General features: G+C 41.1%; 2 protein-coding genes across 2 annotated transcripts in view; one reads left to right on the top strand and one right to left on the bottom strand.

Moving 5' to 3' along the window:
- The window catches only part of LOC309550260 (uncharacterized protein), a gene marked incomplete at both ends in the record, with an annotated part of 1,652,360 nt that overhangs the window by 42,760 nt on the left and 1,597,237 nt on the right, over positions 1-12,363 (top strand). The gene's annotated exons all lie outside the window — the stretch shown is intronic.
- The window catches only part of LOC309549847 (uncharacterized protein), a gene marked incomplete at its 5' end in the record, with an annotated part of 37,109 nt that overhangs the window by 15,637 nt on the left and 9,109 nt on the right, over positions 1-12,363 (bottom strand). Inside the window, one exon of the mRNA XM_082250345.1 lies at positions 9,568-10,353. Coding sequence (XP_082106471.1) covers positions 9,568-10,353 — 786 coding nt within the window. The remainder of the gene's footprint in view (positions 1-9,567; positions 10,354-12,363) is intronic.

Raw genomic sequence — 12,363 nt, 5'->3', positions numbered from 1 at the left:
ACTTTATAGAAAATATTATAATATAATGAAGTAGGTGTAAAATGGAAGCAGTGGATCTGCAGGGAACAGCATCTTGAGCACAAAGCACTTTATGTTGTATATGAATTTTCACATGGATCAGTTTACTTCATTTATTGATAAACACCATGAGATGAATGAAGTAAGTGTAAATCTAGACCTAGGGAACACAAGGGAGGTGGAGTGGGAATCCTCCTATCCTCACAGAGCACCTTCAAGGTTCTCCACTCTCCTCCCTCTCATCATTTGAAGCTCACTGTACGTCTATTTTCTCCAATCTCCTCTAGAATTGCTGTGATCTATCGGCCCGCTGGACCGGTATTAACTTTCCCTGATGACTTCTCTGCCTGGCTGCCCTACTTTCTCTCTTCTGAAATCCCCACAATCATTCTCAGAGACTTCATCATCCCTGTTACTACGAACACTTCTGCTACTTCCAAACTTCTCAGTCTAACCTCCTCATTTGGCCTGAAGAAATGGATACACAATGGATAGAGGCTTCTACTCACTCTGGTGACAACACCCTCAGCCTTGTATTCTCCCACCTATGCCCTCCATGCATCCTCTCCAACAATCTTCTCCCTCCCTCTAAACACCACTAGGGATGGGCGAGTGGTTTGGGCGGAGGATAACTTCTCCAATCACCCAAATTTTTTTTGTGTGCTCTGTGTTTTTATTTTTATTACTATTTAAATCCCACCGAGCGCACAGTCAATAGGTTGTTAAGAAGCGAGATCGGGAAGCCTGCCGCTGCGTCCCTAACAACCTATGAGTCATGAGCTGTTGGTGGGCTTCCCCACTGACAGCAGAATGTAAAAAAAAAAAAAAAAGCCGGCAAGAAAAAAATTGGGGAAAAATCAGCGTTGGGTCCCCCAAAATCCATACCAGGCCCTTTGGCATGAAATTTAACCCCTTCCGTACCGCGTCATGTAAAATGACGTCGGCACAAATCCTTTCTCGATCCGGGCCGACGTCATATGACGGCGCCCGGATCTCCCCGCTACTGCGCGCCCCCGGGGGCGCGCAGCGCGGCGATCGGGGGTGAGGCTCGTCCCTCGGACTGAGCCCAACCCCGATCAAGGTAAACAGCCAATGAAATTGGCTGTTTACCACGTGATCGGCTGTGTCAATCACAGCCGATCACATGAGCGGCTCCAGCGCGAGCCGCTCGTTCCTTCCTTAATGCGCGCCCCCGGGGGCGCGCAGCGCGGCGATCGGGGACGAGGCTCGTCCCTCGGACAGAGCCCATCCCCGATCTAGGTAAAGAGCCAATGAAAACGATCCGGTCCCAGATCCTCACAGACAGGATGTCGAGTGAGGGCAAGCTTGCCCTCACTCGACTCTATGGTCTTGGAGGACCGGAGCTACGGCAAACGTCGTTGCCTAGCAACCAGTTTAAAGGTCCCTTTTTTTTTTTTCATTTTATTTAATTTTTTTTAAATTTTTTTTTTTTATTTTTTCTATCTTTTAGTGTACTTGTGAGATCTGAGGACTTTTTGACCCCAGATCTCACAAAAAAGAGGTCCTGTCATGCCTTTTTCTATTACAAGTAATGTTTACATTTCTTGCAATAGAAATAAAAATGATCAATTTTTTTTTTTTTAAAAAAACAGTGTAAAAATAAAAAATAATAAATAAAATAAATAGTAAAAAAAAAAAAAAAAAAAAATTAAAGCGCCGTGTCCCCGCGAGCTCGCGCGCAGAAGCGAACGCATACGGAAACCCCGCCCACATATGTAAACAGTGTTCAAACTACACATGTGAGGTATCGTCGCGATCGTTAGAGCAAGAGCAATAATTTGAGCCATAGACCTCCTCTGTAACTCTAAGATAGCAACCTGTAGAAATTTTTAAAATGTCACCTATGGGGATTTTTAAGTACCAATATTTGTCACCATTCTGTGAGCGTGCGCAATTTTGAAGCATGACATGTTGGGTATCTATTTACTCGGCGTAACATTATCTTTCACATTATGGAAAACAATTGGGCTAACTTTACTGGTTTCTTATTTTTTAATTAAAAAAAGTGATTTTTTTCCCAAAAAATTGCGTTTGGAAGACCGCTGCGCAAATACGGTGTGATAAAAAATATTGCAATAATCTCCATTTTATTCTCTAGGGTCTCTGCTAAAAAAAAATATATAATGTTTTGGGGTTCTAAGTAGTTTTCTAGCAAAAACAACTGATTTTAGCTTGTAAACACCAAATGTCAAAAATAGGCCTAGGCAAGTGGCTAGGATGCATGATGATGCTCCTTGGATGTTTAGGCCCCTCTATATGGCTAGGCTGTGAAAAAGTCTCACACATGTGGTATTGCTATACTCAGGAGGAGTGGCAGAATGTATTTTGGGGTGTCATTTTTGCGATGTACATGCTATGTGTTAGGAATATCCTATAAATTGACAACTTTGTGTAAAAAAAAAAGTTTTTATTTTTTTCCCACATTTTCCAAAAACTTGTGGAAAAAAATGACATGTTCAAAGGACCCATAATGCCTCATAGAATATACGTTGGAGTGTTTGCTTTCCAAAATGGGGTAATTTTGTGGACTTTTCCATTGTATTGTTGCTCTAGGGCCTTGAAAAGTGTGATAGGTAGTAAGAAAGTTTTATGTGTATTTATGCTCCTAAAACGCCTTATGGTGCTACTTGGACGTGGAGTCTCTTTTTGTGGCCAGGCTGTGTAAAAGTCTCACACATGTGGTATCACCATACTCAGAAGGAGTAGCAGAATGAATTTTGGGGTGTCATTTTTGCTGTGTACATGCTATGTGTTAGAAATAGCTTATAAATTGACAACGTTTTGGGAAAAAAAAAAAGAAAAAAAAATGTTTTCTTCATTTTCCCAAGAATTGTGGGAAAAAATTATAACTTCAAAAAACTCACCATGCCTCTTACTAAATACCTTGGACTGTCTACTTTACAAAAAGGGGTCATTTGGGGGGTATTTGTACTGTCCTGACATTTCAGGGCCTCAAGAAAGGAGATAGGCCATCAGTACATCTGGTGTGATCAATTTTCAGTAATTGGTACCATAGCTTCTAGACTCAATAACTTTCACACAGACTAAATAATATACACTAATTTGGGTTAATTTTACCAGAGATATGTAGCAGTATAAATTTTGGCCCAAATGTATGAAGAAAAATTAATTTTTTGCAAAATTTTATAATAGAAACTAAAAAAAAGTGTTTTTTTTGCAAAATTTTTGCTCTTTTTTTGCTTATATCACGAAAAAAAAAAACCCCAGTTGTGATCAAATACCACCAAAAGAAAGCTCTATTTGTGTGAAAAAAATGATAAAAATTTTGTTTGGTTACAGTGTAGCATGACTGAGCAATTGTCATTCAAAGTGTGAGAGTGCTGAAAGCTGAAAATTGGTCTGGGCAGGAAGGGGGTCTAACTGCTCTGTATGGAAGCGGTTAAGGGGAAATCCATGTCAAAATTTAAAAAACAAATGGCACGAGGTTCCCCCAAAATCTATACCTGACCCTTATCTGAGCATGCAGCCTGGCAGGCCAGGAAAGGGGGGGTGAGCAAGTGCCCCCACCTGAATCATACCAGGGCACATGCCCTCAACATATGGGGTGCACCCCAAAGCACCTTGTCCCTATGTTGATGGGGACAAGGGCCTCTTCCCCACAACCTTGGCCTGTGGTTGTGGGGGTCTGCAGGCAGGGGGCTTATCAGAATCATGAAGCCCCCTTTAACAATGGGGTCCCCAGACACAAAGATATGTAACAGGGTTGATGTTCCTGGAGGGAAACGCCAAATGGAAAAGGATTTAGGAAAACTAGAAGAATGGTCAGAACTCTGGCAACTGAAATTTAATGTGGATAAGTGCAAGATAATGCACCTGGGGCGTAAAAACCCAAGGGCAGAATATAGAATATTTGACACAGTCCTGACCTCAGTATCTGAGGAAAGGGATTTAGGAGTAATTATTTCAGAAGACTTAAAGGTGGGAAGACAATGTAATAGAGCAGCACGAAATGCCAGCAGAATGCTTGGATGTATAGGGAGAGGTATAACCAGTAGAAAGAGAGAAGTGCTTATGCCGCTGTACAGAACACTGGTGAGACCTCACTTGGAGTATTGTGCGCAGTACTGGAGGCCATATCTCCAGAAGGATATAGATACTCTAGAGAGAGTCCAGAGAAGAGCTACTAAACTAGTACATGGATTGCAGGAAAAAACTTACCAGGAAAGGTTAAAGGACCTTAACATGTATAGCTTGGAAGAAAGAAGAGACAGAGGGGATATGATAGAAACTTTTAAATACATAAAGAGAATCAACTCGGTAAAGGAGGAGAGCATATTTAAAAGAAGAAAAACTACCACAAGAGGACACAGTTTTAAATTAGAGGGGCAAAGGTTTAAAAGTAATATGAGGAAGTATTACTTTACTGAGAGAGTAGTGGATGCATGGAATAACCTTCCTGCAGAAGTGGTAGCTGCAAATACAGTGAAGGAGTTTAAGCATGCATGGGATAGGCATAAGGCTATCCTTCATATAAGATAGGGCCAGGGACTATTCATAGGATTCAGATATATTGGGCAGACTAGATGGGCCAAATGGTTCTTATCTGCCGACACATTCTATGTTTCTATGTTTCTATGTCCCCCTATGTGAATGAGTTTGGGATACATTGCAAAATTAAATGAGGCTATGAGCCCGTTTTTCACAATTCACTTTATAGAAAAAATAAAAAAACAATATGCTGGATCGGTGACATCATAAGGGGCAGGGCCACCAGGTGACATCACCAGGTGGCTCTGCCCATTACCTATTTAAAAACTGTCACCCAGAGGAGCAGCCATTCGACAGTCAGCCTTCCTTGTGGGCGGAGGGTTTTTTTTTCTTTTTTTGGGTCGACGTGATTGACCATTGATCTACATCAGGGGACATTGTTTTTTTTGGTATTTATTTTTATTTTTTTTTCAATAAAGGAACTTTAAAAAACTGGCTCATGTCATTATTTTTGACACTTTTTTTGGTAAATGAGGGCCAGGATCTGGGGGCCCATTTTTCAAGAGGGCTTCCAGATTCTGATAAGCCCCCTGCAGACCCCCCTGCCCCAAAGCACCCCCCCATGTTGAGGGCATGTGGCCTGGTATGGATTGGGGGGCACTCGCTTGTCTTCACCCCTGTCCTGGCTTGCCAGACTGTGTGCTTGGATAAAGGTCTGGTATGGATTTTGGGGGGGAAGATACGCCATTTAAAAAAAAAAAAATTCCCCTTGGGTTTCCCCTCAAAATCTATACCAGACCCTTATCCAAGCATGCAGCCTTTTTTGGGCCTGGTATTGATGGGCCCTGGCGTAGACGGTGGGGACCCCACGCCGTTTTTTTTCCCCATTTTTTATTTTCTTTGACAACAATAATTTTTTTTACATTGTATTAAAAGAAAATTGGCATTATAGAGCACACTATGTGTAAAATAACATAAAGAGACCCGATCATAGTGTGCTCTATAATGGTATCACAACCGATACATATCTATTATATATTTGGCTCTACTTGATACATTATATTAACCGTTTTTTTGTATCATGAGCACATTTAAATTTAAACATTACATATTTTATACATTTTCCGGATACGCGATCATGGGGTGATATCAATATGACTAGAATTTTTATACATGTTTTTGTGTTACCCCACGATCACGATTTGATCTGCATTATGTTGACATTAATTATCCAATTCCACATATTTGAGATCGGTGCCAGTTCAGATATTACTTACAATCCATATTTACAGGCTGTTTTAAGTGTTTGTCCTCTGGTGTCATTTCCTCAATTTTTTATCTTTATCCTTCATCCACATTTACACACTAATATATTTGTATTTTTACTTTAAAATTCCCGTCCCTCTGAATATTTTTCATAACCTATATATATATATATATATATTTTATATTCACCCCATTCACCATCACCCACGTCACTTACATACTAACCAGGTCCTATTCATTTCCCCATAAGGACATCATGGTGATATACACCAGGTCAGTATATGCATCTTTTGCATTTTTGATATATTTTTCTGCAATTTGTGTATTTCACGTAACTTTCACCTTCTTTATCAATTCATCATATTAATTTACACATCTACATTTTTTTACCATCCATTCCTGTACTATCAGTCCCCTTCACTTTTCCCCTAATCTGCATGTATATAGATTCCCCACATGCATTTTTTCACATGTATTGATACATATACCCATACATGCTTTTCACATTACAAAAAGTTTTGGGACCATTTTTAGTTTTTTCTTTCTTCGTTTAGTGTGTTTTCCGGTTTTTGGTCAACACACGGGTATCGTCTTTTGACAAGATCATCATCTACACCGATATCTGTGTGTCCTCTCTTTCATGTTATACAGGCCCCACACAGCCGCCGATAAAAGACTCTGAGAGATTTTTTCAATGTTCCCGGATATTTTTATATGTGTATTATTTTTGATCACCAGAGGTCAAACTCTATATATATGAATTTAACATTTTTATATTGCAACCTTTTTTTATACACAGCCTGCTATATATGTTTTTCTATGTTTTCAATATGTGATTTTACATTGTTTGTATGCACGCTTCCCCGTCCTTATGGAGCAAGGGAGTTTTTTGTAATTAATTGTCTTCACCCTGAGACTGTGGATTGCTGAACTCGCAGCTGTTTTCTTACCAATTAACTCAAGGTACGAGTGATTACATTTCCTGGCCACCACCTATTTGGTTTATCTACAAATGGTTGTCAGCATCCACAGTCTCATCGTGTGTGGTTATGATTATACGATTTACATTGTGAAACGCGTCAACCCGACACGTCTGTTCGTGCACTGTACTGTCTGTCTGCTGTATTTATGGAGAATAAAGGAGTTCGATTGATTTTCATCTTATACCCTTGAGTGCGGTCTCTATCTTTTTGGATATTTCTATGCTTGGATGGCGGATCTGACCTGCATCGGGCTTCGAACTTGCACCTTAGCGGCTTTTTTTCCCTGTTTGCCAAGCTGAACTTATACCCGGCCCGAACAATTCTCCCATCCCTACTCCCTGGTTATCTCTCGCCTTGACTACTGCAACTCCCTCCTCATTGGCTTACCTTTACATAGGCTATCCCTCCTTTAGTCCCTCATGAATGCTCCTACCAAGCTTCTCCACCTTACAAACCGCTCGGCATCTTCTACCCCTCTCTGCCAATCCCTCCAATGGCAGCCACTCACCCAACAAATTCAATTCACAATACTAACGGTAATTTACAAAGTCATCCACAACTCGGCCCCAGCTACACCATTAACCTGGTCTCAATATGCCAACCAAATCATCCTCTTTGATTCTCCCAATATCTTCTGCTTTCTAGTTCCCTTGTCACCTCCTCCAACCTCCAGGACTTCTCCCAAGCCCCTCCTATCCCATGGAACTCCCTGCCCCAATATGTCCAACTATCTCTTACTCTATCCACCTTTAGGTGCTCCCTGAAAACTCATCTCTTCAGAGAAGCCTATTCTGCCCCCACTTAACAACTGTACTTTTATTTTCTCCATCAGCCCATCCCCCACAGTCATTACCTTTTGTATCACTTGACCCTCCCTCCTAGATTGTAAGCCTATCCCCCACAGTTATTACCTTTTGTATCACTTGACCCTCCCTCCTAGATTGTAAGCTCTAAAGAGCAGGGCCCTCCGATTCCTGCTGTATTGAATTTTATTGTAATTGTACTGTTTGCCCTAACATTGTAGAGCCTGCGCAAACTGTTGGAACTTTATAAATCCTGTATAATAATAATAATATATGACTGCCTAGTCCAGCCTTTCTCAGCCAGGGTTCCTCCAAAGGTTCCTAGGGGCTCTCTGTCACTTCCTTGGGCTGTATATGGAAGTGTCACCTACCAGCCGTTTCTGGATACCCAAGCTTGTCATCATTGCACGACACACACAATTTTGTTTGTTCAATATATTTTTTATTCTCACTTTAATTTTAACAAGAGTGCAAAAAAATGAATACAATGGTAAAGGAAGAAATCCAATTGGTCAGGAAAATGACTTGACTGGAATGTGGAGGTGGAGTCGGTAATAATTTGTGTACAATACAATACACAACGTGTTACATTATTATAACAAAGTATTGTAGAAAAGATCACACCATAGAAAATGGGGGAAAGGAGAAAATAAACCCGGATATGAAGGTGACATTTGTGTACGAGGAACACCTTAACAATTACCACCATTTTATTCTCCAGGGCCTCCGCTTTCAGAAAATATATGTTTGGGGGTTATATCTAATCTTCAGGGGCAAAATCTGCATTTTACCATGTGTGCAAAAATAATGCAAAAACAGCTCTGGTATTTATCTCCTTCAATGTGTACTGTACTAATAAATACATAGGTGTGATCTCAGGGATTTGTATGACCCCTCCCCCACCTGACATAGGAAACTAAGGGGTCTATCCAAAGAATATGTTGGGTGAGTGTGACAAGCATGTGTCCAGCCGTGATAAATTTTGGCCGTATTCTAATAAACACAGTGACTTCCTATAATCGTCAGCTCCAGCTAGTGGCCATAATGAGGTATTAGTTCCAAAATACCTCAATCAGGAAAAATAGTTCAGTACCGCATTATAGCCAATAGATGGACCCAATGATCATAGAAAATCACTGAATGAAATAAAATAAGACCAACATTTGTCATGGATGAATGAATGCTTGTCATATTTGTTCATCTATTTTATAAAAACTAAACATGTAAGTGAAGTGGTAACTATTGTGCCAATCACTTCATCAAACCACACATAATATCTCCCTTCAAAGGGAAAACAGAAATTATTTACAGTATCAAACAGTATAAATATTTTCCAACCAATAACCTCCACCCAGACAAGATATGTAGAAATATAAAGACAAGCGGTGTTATCCCTCTCGTGCCGCACTCCACCAAGCCACCCAAACCCACACAGGAGCAAAGGAAAGAAGTTCTCACCTAGTTTATCTCCGAGTTCTCCTTCCCTCCTGTTGGGGGATGGGAGAAGGATGGACTGAAGACAGAAAGACACGCTTCGGGGTCACCACTGGTAAGTAAAGCCTTGAAATGAAGGACATCAACTTCAGAATTTCTGTCTTGTCTATGTAAAGTTTACTGATAAAGATATATGGGATCTCACAGCTTCTAGCTCTGTAACCCGCTATATCATTATCAGTAACTGTCACACAGACAAGCAAGACATTCTGAAGGTGATTCCTTCATTTCACGGTTCTACTTACCACTCTACACCCCAAAATTTACTCAGCCAATGAAAAGCCAACACGGTACAACACTTCATCCATGTCTCTGGTGATCTCTGATCTCCTTATCAACTGTTTCTTACATGAGGAAGATCAGCCATTGCGTATATCTGAGGTGTATATCAGGGTGTGCTTCTTCCCCACATGAGAGCTGTGATGTCCAGCAACATTCATATAGAAAATATTTTGTGCACCCAAGACACTAATACACCTTGAGAGTTGTATGGGATCCCTGATTTACAGGAAGACAGGACTTCACTGAAAAACAATTCCCTCACTCAGGACAGGATTACGGTTTCTCCCCGTGTGAGATCTCTGATGTCTGGAAAGATTGGACTTGTCTGAAAAACATTTCCCACACTCAGGACAGGAATATGGCTTCTCCCCTGTGTGAGATCTCTGATGTGAGTAAAGATTTGAATTGTCTGAAAAACATTTCCCGCACTCAGGACAGGAATATGGCTTCTCCCCGGTGTGCAATCTCTGATGTCTGTAAAGACTGGACTTCCTTGAAAAATTTTTCCCGCACTCAGGACAGGAATATGGCTTTTCCCCCGTGTGCAATCTCTGATGCATGTAAAGACTGGACTTGCCTGAAAAACATTTTCCACACTCAGAACAGGAATACGGTTTTTCCCCCGTGTGAAGCCTTTGATGCGTGACAAGTTGTGATTTTATCAAAAAACTTTTCTCACACTCAGAGCAAGAATATGGCTTCTTCCCCGTGTGCAGTGTCTGATGTGTGTAAAGATAGGCCTTTTGGGAAAAACATTTTCCACACTCAGGACAAGAATATGGCTTCTCCCCTGTGTGAGTTCTTTTATGCACATTGAGATTGTATTGAGAATTAAAACATTTCCCACACTCAAGACAGGAATACGGCTTCTCCCCTGTGTGAGTTATTTTATGCACATTAAGTTTGGATTTGGAATAGAAACACTTCCCACACTCAGTACAGGAAAGCCTCTTGTATGTTGGAAGGACGGCACCCTCCCTCACAGTCTGAAGTTCCTTAGGATAAGAGGAATACGATGGTCCGGCACCGTCCCTCACAGTCTGAAGTTCCTCAGGATAAGAGGAATACGATGGTCTGGCACCGTCCATCACAGTCTGAGGTTCCTCAGGATAAGAGGAATACGATGGTCCGGCACCATCCCTCACAGTCTGAGGTTCCTCAGGATAAGAGGAATACAATGGTCCGGCACCGTCCCTCACAGTCTGAGGTTCCTCAGGATAAGAGGAATACGATGGTCCGGCACTGTCCCTCACAGTCTGAGATTCCTCAGGATAAGAGGAATACGATGGTCCATCTACACTGTGTGGTGCCGGATGGACATTTGAGGTAGCCGGATTTTCTCCTGGACTATACTGTGTGATGTCCTCATCTTCTACTTTACAGTCTGGAGACAAAGTGAGACAATCCTTTGAGGTTTTCCTCATCTCCCGTCCATCTACTAAAAAAGAAATAAAAAGATTATTACTAGACATCAGCAGATTGGTTCCCCTAAACCAGGACCCGCCCACATCAGGCAGCTTTGTCTCTAAAGATCTTACAATTCCCCCATCAACGTAACTAGTAAATGGGTCCTCTGATCTCCTACCAGTTTGTTTCTTTAATCATGGACCTTAGTCAGAGAGTGAGGAAACAACAAGAACTTTTATAGGAGTGACAGTGATGAGGGGATTATAGGACGAGTGTCCCCACCCCCTCTATCACTCATTGCCATCTTAACACAAGTACTGCACTTCCTTATTTAGTATATGATTTAGTCATGAATAACAGCGGGGCTGAGCCCCACCAGAGGTCAGAGAGTGAGGATGGGTGGAGAACAACCAAGATGAAGACTGGACTGATCCTGAAAATCACCATCATTGGGTTACTGACTCCTCCCTCATTATCACTTTCTGTTTAAGATTCCAAAGTTGGAGGATGTTATAACATTATTATCAACATGTAAAAGTCTGTGCTCCAATCAGATCATCAGATATAAAATGTCCAGCTGGTACAAAATGGGTGTAACAAAAGAGAATCCATATTATGTGTATATATAGCAGTGGGTAGATGGGAGAGAGCAGAAGTCAGGAGTATGTAATGTACAACATATTGTATAAGATACAACAGATAGGACTATATAGTATCAGAATAATATAATGTACATCATAGTTACTCCTGTGTTGAAAATCAACATTTCTCTGCCAGCTGAACCCCAGAATCTCCATAAATCCAGTCTAGATACATATAGTGTAACATAATAACACAGTAGTAAAGGTTAAATTAAGACAATAGTCCATCCAGTTTAACCTGTGAATGTGTGTGTGTGTCAGTGCCGATAATCATTCTGCCAGCTTTGGTAGCTGCAGCTTGACATTGCTTGCAATAGCTCAGTCTGTCTTCCACTAGAACCCCCAGATATTTCTCCATCCTTGATTCCCCCCAGAGGTTCCCCTTAATGAGTAGTTGGCTTTTATGTTTTTAGCCCCCAAGTGCATTACTTTCAATTTCTCTATATTAAACCTCATTTGCCATGTAGTTTCCCACTCCATTATTTTGTTCAGGTTCTTCTGTAAGATTTTAATATCCCGATGTGAAGCTAATTGTGTCTACAGAAAAGAGAAAGAATATTATAGGAGAGAAATACAGGACAGGAAACACAGCTCAGGAAAGTGACCAGGGTATCAAAGGCTGATATCACCCAGTCCCTGCCCTACTCTGGACCAATCAGCAAGCAGTATGGGTGGAGGAATGTATTTAGTGTTAATGACCCACCTGTGCTGATCTCTGTAGAAGTGTCCTCCTCTATAAATGTCCCCGTTATTCCATCCTCCTCCATAGACTGCTGATCATCCCTCACATACCTCTCTTCTTCTTCTGTTTTATCCTCAGCTTTTATATTAATTGGATCTTCACACTATACCAAGAAAATAATAGAAGAGGTCATCTGTAATACATAAGCTTCAATATTGTGACATCACATTTAAAAAAATCACTCCAATGAGTCCATGTTCTAGATGCCACCAACCCTGTAATGGTGAGGGATGGTGTGATCTTCCTGTGTGGAATCC

This window comes from Pelophylax lessonae (genome assembly GCF_965119305.1).
Source record: "Pelophylax lessonae genome assembly, chromosome: 3".
NCBI lineage: Eukaryota > Metazoa > Chordata > Amphibia > Anura > Ranidae > Pelophylax > Pelophylax lessonae.
Note: the sequence above shows the minus strand (reverse complement) of the source record. Positions and strands in the feature narration are given on the sequence as shown.